The sequence below is a fragment of the Andrographis paniculata genome, unplaced genomic scaffold (assembly GCF_009805555.1).
Source record: "Andrographis paniculata isolate CXL003 unplaced genomic scaffold, ASM980555v1 Contig70END, whole genome shotgun sequence".
In the NCBI taxonomy this organism is placed as follows: Eukaryota; Viridiplantae; Streptophyta; class Magnoliopsida; order Lamiales; family Acanthaceae; genus Andrographis; species Andrographis paniculata.
Genome location: NW_026137607.1, coordinates 2,381,869 through 2,395,847, shown reverse-complemented (window position 1 = coordinate 2,395,847; position 13,979 = coordinate 2,381,869). Strand labels below are relative to the sequence as shown.

General features: G+C 31.5%; 1 protein-coding gene across 2 annotated transcripts; it reads right to left on the bottom strand.

The window, feature by feature from the left end:
- Nucleotides 1–2,384: 2,384 nt before the first annotated feature.
- LOC127264530 (uncharacterized) lies at nucleotides 2,385–12,111 on the bottom strand. 2 transcript variants are annotated; one of them, XM_051294101.1, is made up of 11 exons: nucleotides 11,809–12,109; nucleotides 11,251–11,345; nucleotides 9,395–9,452; nucleotides 6,677–6,871; nucleotides 6,380–6,456; nucleotides 5,767–5,849; nucleotides 5,580–5,631; nucleotides 4,624–4,692; nucleotides 3,728–3,814; nucleotides 3,295–3,356; nucleotides 2,385–2,757 (listed from the first exon to the last, which is right to left on the bottom strand). In XM_051294101.1, the coding sequence occupies exons 1-11, from the start codon at nucleotides 11,924–11,926 to the stop codon at nucleotides 2,613–2,615; spliced, it is 1,041 nt and encodes a 346-aa protein (XP_051150058.1). In that variant the 5' UTR covers nucleotides 11,927–12,109; the 3' UTR covers nucleotides 2,385–2,612. The 2 variants fall into 2 exon arrangements, with proteins under 2 accessions (XP_051150058.1, XP_051150059.1); XM_051294102.1 differs by lacking the exons at nucleotides 5,580–5,631; nucleotides 5,767–5,849 and having other exon boundaries at nucleotides 11,809–12,111.
- Nucleotides 12,112–13,979: the final 1,868 nt, after the last annotated feature.

Below are 13,979 nucleotides of genomic sequence, written 5' to 3'. Positions count from 1 at the left end.
TCGAATCGATATTATATTTTAATAGTTGGGCACAATATGTAATGTGATATAGTTTAGTTTTGTTACGTATGAAATTTATAATTAGGTTAAAAAACCCAAGTTAGAAGAAAAAATGAGCCTATAATAGAGTTTGTTGGACTGATCGAGGGGTGTTTCGAGAAAATCGGGTGAAATAGACGTATTTCTAAAGAAATATCGGGTCGGAAGGTCCGCAGGTTGAAAGGTCCGCAGGTCGGAAGGTCCGCAGGTCGGAAGGTCCACAGGTCGGAAGGCCCGCAGGTCGGAAGGTCCGTGGGTTGAAAAGTCTGCAGGTTGAAAGATCCGCAGATCAGAAGGTCCGCGGGTCGGAAAGTCTGCGAGTCGGACAGTTTGCAGATCGGGAGGTCTGCAGGTCGGGTGGTCCATAAGGAGGAAAGTCTGCAAGTCGGACGGTTTACAAGTCGGATAGTCTGCAGGTCGGTTGGTCAGTGGGGCGGACGATGTGCAAATCGGAAGGTCTGTGGTCGGGCCAACAAGTCGGGTGGTCTGCAAGTCGGGAGGTTTGCGGCTGGACCAACAAGTCGGGTGGTCTGCAGGTCGGAAAGTTTGCGGCCGGGCCAACAAGTCGGGTGGTCTGCAAGTCAGGAGGTTTGCAACTGGACCAATAAGTCGGAAGGTTTGCGGTCGGACCAACAAGACGGAAGGTCTGCGGTCGGTCCAAGAAGTCGGAAGATTCGTGAATGGATAGGCAAATCGGTTGGTGTGGAGGTCGGATACTGGTGAGAGCGAGTGAGAGTAATAATTTGGTCGGCTAAGGGCACGTGTCAGCAAAAGAAGAGTTAGCAGACGGTTGAAAAAGAGGCGTTGTAACCGTTCGGACGACGGTTTCCAGTATCGTTTCTGAAGAGTATTTAAGGATTGAGATTTGCAACTGACAAATGATCTTCAATCATCTTCAAATGACGACAAAGTCAGTGATTCGGAGATCATCATTTAAATTTTCAGTATTTTACTTTCCATTTCTGTATCGTACAGTGTTTAGAGATTCCTAATCTCAGACGCTAAATATATCAAATTCGAAGATAATTTTTTATTTTCGGATTTTACTTGAAAAAATACATCAACAATATATAAACATATTTTATTTAAAAATAGTAAAGAAAAAAATATATAAAGTATTCCAATTAAATTAATAATTAATACTGATTCTAATAATTTGAAACTTAGTTAATATATATATATATCTTTATTTAAATATTTTTTTATAAATTATAATTATATTTTTTTATATAAATTTTTTTAAAAATAATATATTATAATTAAATTGATTTAAATATTTAATTAAAAATATTAAAAATATAAAATTATAAAATTTGAATATATAATGAAATATATGTACAATATATATTAAATTCTAATCTTAATATTCCACAAAATAAAAAAATATATATATTTTTTCAAAAAAAATTGAAGGATATAATAAATATCAGGATATAATAGATAATTAAATAAAATAAATATTTTTAGAAAAAAAAATCTTCAGTTTTTTCAAATTGAATATATATATATATTTTTACAATTTGCCACTCTCTCGCTCCCTTATATTGTTCTTTTAAAAAATTAAACCAAAAATAAAATAAAATATCCTCCTATTTCATCCCCTCCTCTTTTAATCCCTCGAACAAAAGAGACTTAAGAATTCGAGTTTGTAAAATTTAAAAATTAATATTTTAAAATTTATTCGCAGCATTTAAGTCATTTGACTAAGTCAGAGAATTTGGTGCAATTTCATAAAACCACGTGTGAATTTTGTGCAATTTAACCTTACTTTAATTAAAATTTTAAAAAAAATAAATTTAAAAATTTAAAATCAGATTAAAGATTAAAGTGTGTAATCATTAAAAAAAAAAAAAGTGATATGAAATATGAGACCGGAAACGACAATGTGAACATGTATATGGGACAGTGAGAGTATTATATAAATATATTTATAAATATATTCTCTTCATTCATTAAAATTAGTTCATTTATATTCGACATTAAAATTAAAAAAATAAATATTTTATTAAAAATTTGATAAAGTAAAAATATAATTGGAAGTATTTGAAATTTAATTAGATATTAAATTAAATGAAGAGAGACAATATAATAAATTTAATAGTATTTATTGTAAATAAATATTAAATAAATGGTAACAATTAAATATTAATACGTTTGAATTTGCAATTTGGGGGGGCTAAGGAGTAATATTTTTAATAAAAAATAATTATTTTTGTGTAAGTATATTCAATAAAACAAAATATTTGATTTGTAGTGAAAGATCAAAACCAAACCTAAAAGAGAGGTACTTCCGAGTGCCTATCAATTGGAAAGAAAAAGGATTAAAATGTAGAAATCACCGTCCATAAAAAGACATACACTATACATCAAATAATAGGTTAAAACTAAGAAATCATCAAATAATTATCTAAGGAGACAATAAACAAATAATAATAATAATAATAATAATAATAATAAAATGGAAGATTTCTTCCCACACGTACCTCGGAAACATGAAGCAACTTCTGCAATACCTTATTTCCCTTGCTACAAAAAACCATTTTTATTTTTCCTTCTCCCCTCTTCTTTTACTTTCACTTTGCCTTGCTTATCTGCTCGTCCATATTGCTGCTGGACGCGTCCTCCTGCTTTGAAATTGAGCTCTCTGTTTTATCTTTATGATCAGGCAGGCGTAAGCCAGCTTCCATGTCAGCAGCCTCTGGACGGCTTCCTTCGCCCCTGCAAATTTTTCAATCTTTGGATGATCAACAAGAATGGATTGAATTATACAGAAAATAAACCAATTTTGCAAAATTTGAAGTCGATCAAGCTCTCAAAAATTGCTCGACTCTCTAAAGCTGCATCATAAATGGCTTGTCAAAATAAATGGGATATGTTATAAGATCACCTAAACTCTGCAGCTAATAGGGTAATACATAATTAATTGCATATTATATAGTCGTCCAATAGGATACTTTCAAGACGAGGGCTCGACTAAAAAACATAAATAAATTGCTGAAACTAGAAAGTTGGATCTACAAAAATAAATTGCTCAAAGTAGTTGGAAGTAATTCCAATATTGGGAAAGATGATATATATCCATGGTTTTGTATGGATACCGACATGTAATGGAAGTCGAATGACTTTTTGGTGCATGGTTGACATAACTACCAACATTTTGGATATAGGTGACTCCATGTGACAATCGGCCAAAGCAAATAATAATAATAATAATAAGAGTGCACGAATATGATGAAAACAAAAGTTCTTGTGTACCCGGAATAAACAATGAGCCCCACAGTAACAGCACCAAAAGCTATGAAATAAAGCCAATCAACCTGCAGAAAATTGGAGTTTTATATAGCATAACAAAAAAATAAATAAATAAATAAATAAAATGGGAGAATGTTTCAAAAACTCCATATATGCTTCTATCTGTTTACAAGTTTCCAAATAAAGTCAATAAAATCTTCAGTAAAATCATTTTGTCATTAGTGCCCAACACCAGCACGATTTAACAACTACAATTACATTAAAATATATTTAAGGTTAAAAGTGGACTTAAACATATGCATTTTGGTGATTATAACATTAACATTTGCAAATAATTAAACTGCTGCCTTTGATTCCAATAATCATATTTGTAAACAATGGCTAAGATGCAATCATCTTGATTCTTTCATGTTTTGTATTAAAAATTCTTCCAAACCTTTTCATGGTAGGCAAAGATCCGTATCAACACAGCCCACATATCTGAGGTGAGCAACGACAGATTCAGCATTGTTGATCCACTGATCTGCAAGAGAAAAGTTGTTGCAGAAGAATGAAACATCAAAGATAATGGGGGTTTTGAAACTGATCGGTGCACAGATACAATGGGAGAACTATGCAGGTCTCAGGATATTAAGTAAGTTTGACAGCAGAAAAATCAATTATAGATTAAAAGCTTAATGCAAATATTTCATGGATTGCTGCTTCAATTTCTTTAGACATGTTTCTATTCATAACTCCAGCATTAAAAAGACTCTTAGAAGGATATGCTTAGACCATGCACAGAATTGCAAGCAAAATTAATATAAGGCACAGAGAGCGATGTAGAAAGGTAACAAAATTCGACACTTAATATTGCAGTGTCAATGTGCATGCAAGAATCAAAAGAGTAACATCGAATCTAAGACCGGAAATGCTGACAAAGAAATATTCAGCACAAGCCACAAACTAATTCTGCTTCTCTTCATATTGTCTACTAATGCTACAAGGGGTTCCGGAGAATTTTCAATATGATCCCTAATCTCACTGAGGTTTATATTTACTAAATCTATTGTACGTCTAGCGTTGTTCAGTTCAACTATGGGAACATTTATCTCTATCTATTTGAAAATGAAAAGGAGTAAAGAACTTGTCATAAGTGTAATCAACGTCAATTAAATATGTGCTAAAAAGATAAGATTAATATGAACAAAAGATAAGCAAAGATGAAAAGAGATAAAAGATCATAAATTAGCTATTAATAATCTTGAATTGCCGCATATCCATCTGACTATGAGAAGTGTTAGAGAGCGACTAAGTAGAAGAAACTAGTTAGGCTAGAAATGAAAGTGATACCTTTAAGAGGATTGGAACTCCAGAGTAAAACAGAAACATGGCTAAAGAATATCCCACAAAAGGTAGTGTCTGCACCAAAGAAATGAGCACCAAATTTAGTGCCTATGTATGTAGTCATTTCTTCATCAAGCACTTTATGTTCTGTTTAGGAATTCATGCCTAAATAATCTGGGAAAATACTACCAATATCTGCAGTCTGGATTCCCCCCAATATAGATTTGTCAATGGAATGTAATGCTAACAGTATCATAACCAGGAAAAAAAAAAAAAAAATTCGAATGCACTGCTCTAATATACTCTAAAGCATAGATCAAATTCTCATTGTGAAGGCACCAATAATACCAGATGTGAACTATGATGATATATATAATTATATATATATATATAGACAACGTATATTTCAGTTGGCACTATAATCAATTTGATAAGAATATTATGACATAAAAAGTTCACTACACGTTGTCATGATAATTCAGTGATTTTCAAAATCCACAGGCATGTATAAATGCTTCCTCTCACATGCCTCATCACAAACAGCAACTATAATATCAAATCCAGAAACCAAGAAGAGCATTTCTCAATTTTTGAGAGGTCAGGAAAAGATTCAGTTCTTCACAATTTTTTTTTATCAACTAACATGCTTCCGAACTAAAACTTTCAAACTTTAAAGCTCTATATATTGAAAGGAGAGTGTCCATCATCCATGGAATTTCTATGACCATCCATGGTGACCCTTTGGGTTTACTTTCACTTGGAGCTATGTAACTTAACCGACTAGAAAGCAAAACTTATTAAAGAAATTTCCTTACAAACTTATTATTGTGAACAGGGAATTTTCCTTGCACACATATTATTATGAACACTTGTCCTACAAGTATTGCACCCAATTTCATGTGTGCATGTCTGTGTTGGTGGGGGAAGGAGAATTTGAAGAGAAAAAGATGATGTATAGTTACCGCCCCCACAGACCAGTGAATGGACGCGAGTTCATTGCGCTCTAGTACGGCTCTGTATATGCATTGTTAAAGAAGTAAAAACTAATGATAAATGCCACATTAAATTAACTCTGGTGGACACACATATTTGTTCAAGTGATCATCAGAATGAGTAGACCATGCATGAATTTTGTAACAAAGAGGATACATTTGGCATGCACTGATAATGCCACCAAACAAGCCCAAGAATGCCATAAGTTCAACTCTATCAGCACTTTTAACAAAAAACTCCTGCATGGAACAACAATAAAAGAATTAAAATTCCATCCTTAGAACTGTAGCGAATCAACATAAATATACCTTGAGAAATTTAGCCTAATTAGTTTGGATAGAATCCATAAACATAGCTGGTTAACCATCGACAACAAATTATCATATGCACTAGCCTTATGTATGTCCCTATTAACAGGTTAGGTGTAAAAGAGAACTATTTTTGTATGGGAAAAAGTCGAGATGAGAGGGAAAGGAAGATAGTCGAGATCAAAAGAAAACATACCAAGCAATTATAACATTTGAGAAAAAGGAAAAGAAACATGGAGGATCAAGAATATTACAGAAGCCCACACAAGTACTTAATTTGTTTGTATGCTGAAATTTTTAAAAGATTGATAGTTGAATTTGAGCTAAAGAACAATTTATCAACTGAACACAAAAGTGAAAAAAAAAAGGAAATAGTTCATTGGAGGTAGAAAGAAATGCTACAGCTACACATTGATATATAACATTAAATTGAAACAACACAAGCACCATTATCGTCGTACCTCACTGACATTACTGACACCATAAAGGGTGGCTCCAGCAAGAACAAGAATATCACCTTTGATTGGGTTAGCTCCACCTATAGCAGTGAGTAAATGGAAAAACAAGCCACCCTATCATTTTCCACCAATATTTTAGAAACTTATCACCAATAGAAAGGGGATGCTTATGCAGCGATGCCATCACATAAAAATCATGTACTTCTTAAAAAATATTTTATTGGGCAGTTGAGAATAAGTATCTGACTCAATTAGTCGTTGATTTATGTGATGAATCAAACAGATAACTGCAATACTTACTTGATCTATCTGCAGCATGGACGTCTGAAAAAATAACAGTCACAAGACCAGCAATACAAATTACCACGCCAATCAACTTTTTGACCCTATATTTTGTCTTCAAAAAGAACCACGTTAAAAACAGGACACATGGAATTGTCCAACAATCCAGCAGCATGACACTTGTGATTGATGTGTACTGATATGCTTTAACCACTGCCATGTCAAATAAATAAATTTTATACATTAGCATTAGCACTTAGCCAAACGAACCAAACTGCCTGCAATCCATTTTACATATTTTCTATGGATAGATGAAACAAATGCATGCAGAAAAAGAATACCGTAACAAAAGATGAAAAGGAAAATAATTAAATAGAAAAATATGCATAACTTGCTATATGAAAATAAGATGTTCAAAATTTACACAAATGAGGTTACACAAACACAGATATATACATATAGATACAACTAGAGGTCTATTCAACTGAACCCGTAAATTCTAATAATCCATCCTAATATGACAATATCCAAATATATATACTATATAGTCAACATCTCTCTTAAATTGGAATACCTAGGGTCTGTTTGTTTGAATGATTTTGGTGATTTTCCACTATTAATAAAAAAAATTCCCTCAATACATATTAAATCAAACACCTAATTTTCTATTTTTTATATTATGTTAAAAATCAATTTTATATTAAACATATTATATCGATACCTATTTATATCACATCAAACAACTATTCCAATTAAAAAAATTTACTATTCGAATTAACCCAAATTCAAAACCATCAACCAAACACACCCATAATATTTATTATGCCTATCTTGTTAAAAGTATGATTGATAAATATTCCATTTAGTGATTTGGTGAAAACATCTCCTAGTTGATCTTCGAACATGACGTATTCGGTAGAGATGAATACTTCTTAGACTATAACAAACAAAATGACAATGACAATCGACTTCAATATGCTCGGTGCATTCATGAAATACTGAATTATATGCAATATTGTAAATTAAAAGTTTACTCTTTTAATTACATGAGTAAATCCTACATTATATACATCAAATATCTAAAATACCTAAAAAGGGGCCTCCACTATTCTAAATACAAAAATGGACCTATATGATATATCTAACACTCTACCTCAAACCGGAGAATACAAATTGCATGATCCACGTTTGTCACATAGAATTTTAATTCGAGGGCCCTCAGGGATTTAGTAAGACTATCTGCAAGTTGGCCATTTGAAGTAATATGGTGGGCAACAATATTACCAGATAATATCTTTTCTCGAATAAAATGACAATTGATCTTTTTATGTTTAGTCCTCTAATACGCGGTGGACGCAACCAAAAATTTATTCACGACGAGGGAAGAAAGAACAAGTGCGCTTTGGGCTAATTGTGGCAATGGCCCGAAGACTGAGCTTATTATTAATTATCTTAGTTCTTTATTTTATTATTTGATTATTTTGAATAAATTGTTATATTGGTCGAGCCTAGGCCCATAGTCGTTTTGCCCTAGTATTTTAAGTATTATTTTGAGACATTATTAGCACTCTGATTTTTCTTCAGTTTCACGGCTTCGGCTTGGTCATAAAGAGTAGTTCTTCCTTGGTTATCAATAAAGTTTAGTCTTTTGGTTCTCTTAAGTTCTCGTGGTATCATCCTCTCATGAAATATTAAAGTAGACGCAATATGCAAAGCAACCTAATTGCCACGATAGAGTTTTATCTCTGAAACCTTCACTATCTTGAGTTCGTGAAGTAAGATGTTCTATATATATATATATATGTATGTGTGTGTATACAACTAGAGGTCCATCCCACCAAACTTATAAAACTTTAATAATCCTATCTAATATAATTCTATGTAAGCTATAGCCTATATATTCAACACAATAATATCAATTTATCCCAAGGACAATCTACCAAATTAAAAAGTAATTACACATAATTAATTGAATGTGTTGGTTGACTCTTGTAAAATATAAATAAAAAATGATGCGTATCCCTTCAAACTTAAGCTTTTAAGTGAGACGGTCATTTAATATCATTAAACATGGTATCAGAGCCAAATTCATGTATTGGGTATTGATCCTGCTTAGAATTTCGAGATGATATCATCTCGAGATGGGAGTGTTGAATATTTTGTTGTCCCACATAGGGAATTTGTTGGAACTCCCTTTTGAATATAAAGATGAAGGACTACTTAATACCAATTGGTTTTAAGTTAGAATTCTGGAATCCTTCTTAACTATTTATATATATTTCACGGGAGTCAACAAACAAAATGTTCATTACAAATGTAAATATAACATATAATATGATGAAAATAATTTATTTGTATGGTGAAACTTGATTTGGGAATTGCATATGATCATGAAAGATGCTTTGTTCTGTTTCTACATATATTAAGCCCAAACACAATAAGCTCAAACAGCCACTAAGAAGTTATAATATCACCAACCAACAGTGGGGCAAATCACGAGAAATTTAAAATCTCCCTGTTATGAGACACTAGCAATGTGCCGTTTAGAACCTCAGGTTACAAGCTAATGGGAAATTCATTCCACACAATTGCCACAAAAAAACTAGCATTTAATAGGATTCAAAACACTAGAAAGAATGCATCAGAAGTTCATGTTTAAGTTAGTGCATCAAATGATACAATGCCTTGAATTCTTTTACATCTACTTAGACTGACTAAGGACATGTGGTTACTTACCAAGAAAATTGGCCTCCACATCAACTATTCCAAGCAAGATATAATAATACCACTTCGACTGCACAAATAAATTAAGAGAAATGAGTACAGCATAAAAAGTTACAGGTTATTAAATATTCTACTAAAGATGAACCAACACAAAGTGAGCAAAGGAGGGTAAACAGATAATAGGTGAGAATACCCACTCAACTATTGAGTGAAAGACATGATCTTCTAATATTGATCACATAATAAAAACAATAGTTAAATAAAGTCTGCACCATATATGATCACTTTTAATATAAAATGCTTCTCATGTTACAAGTTTTCTGAGGACACATGGATTCGTCTTGAAGTCAGCGTCATCTCGTCAAAATGCTTACCATATTTGTTTGTGTTTTGTTTTATCTAAATTCCAGAATTCCTTTTGCCTTTCTTACGGCTAATTTCAATTTGTATGGGTAAATTAATTTAAATTTATTTGAGATTACTACCACTAATAATTCATATTTTTGTTTATGAGATTTATTCAATAAAATCCATCGATCTTGAATATAAATTTAAAATATATATATATATATAACATTTTCACTATATTAATTCAATGCTTTGGTTATTGCAATTTCTAATTTATTTTTTTGTATTTATGTATGCAATACAGCTTATGTATAAATGCCATAACATTTTTGTCAGCATATCTAAATATAGAGGGATGCAATGGTATTGATGATTCAACTCAGGCATCTAAATTTAATTTCAATGCTTCCTCTGGAGCATATACATATTTTTAGAAATATGATTTTACAAATGATCCAGTACTACTTACTAGTTGTGGTTCACTAATTTTTGTGAGATTTTTAGAAAGTATGTTTCTGTATTCTATTGTGATTTATGTTTGCAGAGAAAGTATTTTCCATTCATAATAACATGCCACATAGCTTATTTGTATGTTTCCGTACATTGAACTTGTCTCTTAAGTATGTAGGATCATGTTGTCTCTAAGTATGTAAGTATCATGTTGTCTATGTCATTGAGTAGGAACATTTGGAATTGGAAAAGCAGTATCCGATCCGGAACTAACTAACCGATTTACTGGTATGCACAAGACAAGTATTAATTTTATAATTTTTCCCCTTTGCATTTGTAGTTTGTTTGATGTCATATTATTGATTTGTGTCATCTTGTCAACAGATGAGCCAGTTCATTTATCTAACTAGTAGTCTAACACAACAAAGTTACATTTGGTGACATGAAAATGGAAATGGTTCGGTATTCCCATATAAGTTTTCTTATGTATCATTAAAACCATTTTGCTTCACGTTTAATATATCTTCAAGATCAATGCAATTAGAAAATGTTACAATAGTCCGATAGAAAACTAGTGACTTTCAACTATTATGATTTAATCATTATTTCCTAAATAAGTAAGTAAAATTCAAAATAGTAATAATAATAGAAATATCCTAGTACAAAAATATGGTCTACAGGGACATGCTAAACTCCCCAAATGGCTAAACTCATACTAGGAATACTATCTAGAAATGGCATTAGCAGTGTATCAGGACAACAGACTAGAAATGCAAAAGAATGTAACTTAGGGTTAATGATCTAATATTGGTATTATAATACGCAAAACTAGTGATCTATAAACACAATTCAGGAAATTCAAGTAACAAAACAAATGAACAATGAAAAGAATGTTTTCCATTAAAAAAAACCTAATAATAGTTAGAATTTTCGGAACAAATTATTGCAATCATGATAACATCAATTGAATTGGGTTTGGGTGGTGGAATCATAGCAAATAAATTATACGAACAACTGCAAGCAATACAAAAAGACCAATGTCGAGCACATTATCACATTAATCTACTAACCTTGAGGGCCTGCCTTCGATACAGCATAATGCTTCCATAAATCAATGCCAATAACACATAATTAACAAAAGACTGAGAAGTTGGTGCGTTAATCCCTACAATTCGAGAGACAAACAAAACAATTAGGCCACACAATTGATGCTAGCTAAGGAACAACCGTTGCTCATTCATATTATTAGGATCTTATTAAAAGCAGCAAACATGACAAACACAAGATTAATTTTACATTTACGTGGTTAATAGCATTAGTGATTAAACAGAATTTGAGACTTCTGAAGATTTCTAATAAAATCTCCTAGAGCTTGATTACTAATAAGCATGACTTCACTATTAGTCTCCTCTTCCATTTACTCTGTTCCAACCAAACATTATCTCCATTGATGTCCAGCACAAAATGTTCCAAACATATACTGCACAATTCAGAAGAAACTAAAAACCTCACAACACCAGCAGAAGATTATCAACGCGAGATCAACCTACAAACGCCAACTCCCTCACAGCAACAAAAATAAATAAATTCAGAATCAAGGTCGGAATAGCAGAGACAAAACAATCAACCTTTCTTCGCGAGTTCAGAGGATGAAAATCCAGTGGAAGTGATGAGTAGCGAAAGTAACTGGCCGAGAGCTAGTCCATACAACGTAGCCTTCGTCCAGAAACCCTTACAATTCTCCATCGCCCAATCCTTCCGCGGTGTTCCTGTGATGCTGTATCAAATCAGTACACTTCCTCCCCTCTCTAACCAATCGTCTTCCGGTCAGCCTCACGCAATGATTTGATTACCTACTGGACTGCAGTCCTCTCTCTCCCCTCTCTCTCCCCTCTCTCTCTCTCTCTCTCACTATATATACAGCACTATGCATACGCAAATATAGATACAGATAGATATATATAGATATAATCGATACGCATACACACACTTGTAGTGGCTACGCCTACAATGATATACTTTGAGAAATTCCTTATATGCCTTTGACTTCGAAGAATTTGACTTTCCGAATACCCAAAAGCTGTCATTTGTTGGGGGCTTTTTTACACTATAATTTTTATTATAAGAAATTATTTCAAAATATTAAAAAAAAAAGTTTGTAATCTTCTTTTTAATTTTTTAAGTAATAAAAATTTAAATAAAAAATTAAATACTTCCTCCCATTAAAGATGTCAAGAGAGCGGGTTCAAGACCGATTTTGTAGGCCCCGAAATTTGCTTTGCTAGAAAATATTATTAAGATCCAAGATCCGCTCTGTTTCAATCCGATCCCAAGACTCAGCCATGAACTCTCCGGGTTCGGGGCTAACCCAACAAATCTGTTATTTTTTAAAAAATAAATAAATAAAATACTATGGGTGTATTTACTTGTAAGATTTTGCTTTTGAATTTTAGTTTTGAATAGTAAAACTTTGATTTGAAATAATTGTTTAATGTGATGTAAATATGTATTTATGTAATACTGTGAATGTAAAAGTTAATATTAGTATAATATAATAAATAAAAAATAGATGTTTGATTTGATATTTTTTTTGGAGAAAAAAAAAAGTTTGAATAGTAAAACCGAAAATCAAATCTCACAACTAAACACACCCTATAATTTTTTAAAATAATTTAATATTTAAAAAAAAGGATGCTTAAAAGTACCAAAATATTATAGTTTTAAAAATAAGAACAATTTGCAGTGATGGCGCAATACTCCCGATTATAAAAAAAGAATTGTACGATAAACAAATGCGAAAGACAAATTGGAATTAGAATTAAGGTTCGGTTTAAAATTTTTTAAATAAATAAATAATATAATTTATACTGTATAAAAATATAAATAAATTATAATAATTATTAAAAATCCGGGTTCATGTCCGGGTCCGGAGAGGGGCAGATTTTTAATAAAACCCATAACCCGCATCGAAACCGGCGGAGTTTAAAACTCAAAATCCAAAACTCGCCCCAAACCAAATTTTTTAGACCCGAACCCGCCCCATTACGACCGGATCCGGGGTGATTCCGAGGCTAACCCGCCCCATTTGACATCCCTACCTCCGATCCTATAACAAATATACTATTTTGATTTTCGTCTGTCACATAACGAACGATATCTTTCGTAAATTTTACTAATATAATACATATTTAAGAAATACTCTTTATTTAACTTAATTAACTTTATAATATATACTCTATTCGTCCCTTCTTTTGTGTGAGCAGTTTGAGAAATATTGGGTTAAGTAGTTATTAGTTTGATTAATAGATTTAATAAAGTGTTATATTAAATATTTTTATTTGATAAAATATTAAATTAAAAGTTAAAATATTTCTTATTTTAATTTTTTAAATATTGAATTTTTTATTTACTGATATTATTTAAATAATAATAATAATGGTATTTATTGTAAATCAATACATGCATTTAGATTAAAAAAAATAATTTTAATAACTTAAATGTAATTTATAAGTAAAAAAAATGTAATAAAAAAAATTATATAAACAATACATAAAATTTTTCGAATTTGGTGGTTGTTAGAGATTGTTTGTTATAACATACCAAATTTAATACCACATCGCATACGTACGGTACAAAATTTTTGGTATGATATTTTACCATACGGTACAAATATTTTGGTATACCAAATTTGCGAATAAAAAATACTGAATTACAGAAATAACATGCATACTCGTAAAAAAAATACTGAAAAAATTTCAAAATTTCTATACAATATTACTTTTTTTGTATGATAACGATA

Excerpts from the sequence above, each read along its gene's own strand:
- LOC127264530 (XM_051294101.1), bottom strand. The coding sequence starts at position 11,926 with ATGGAGAATTGTAAGGGTTTCTGGACGAAGGCTACGTTGTATGGACTA. Across the intron at positions 4,693-5,579 it reads TTCACTGGTCTGTGGGGGCG|ACACTACCTTTTGTGGGATA; the intron begins GTAACTATACAT and ends TCTTTGGTGCAG. Across the intron at positions 3,815-4,623 it reads GAGTTCCAATCCTCTTAAAG|ATCAGTGGATCAACAATGCT; the intron begins GTATCACTTTCA and ends TTTCTCTTGCAG.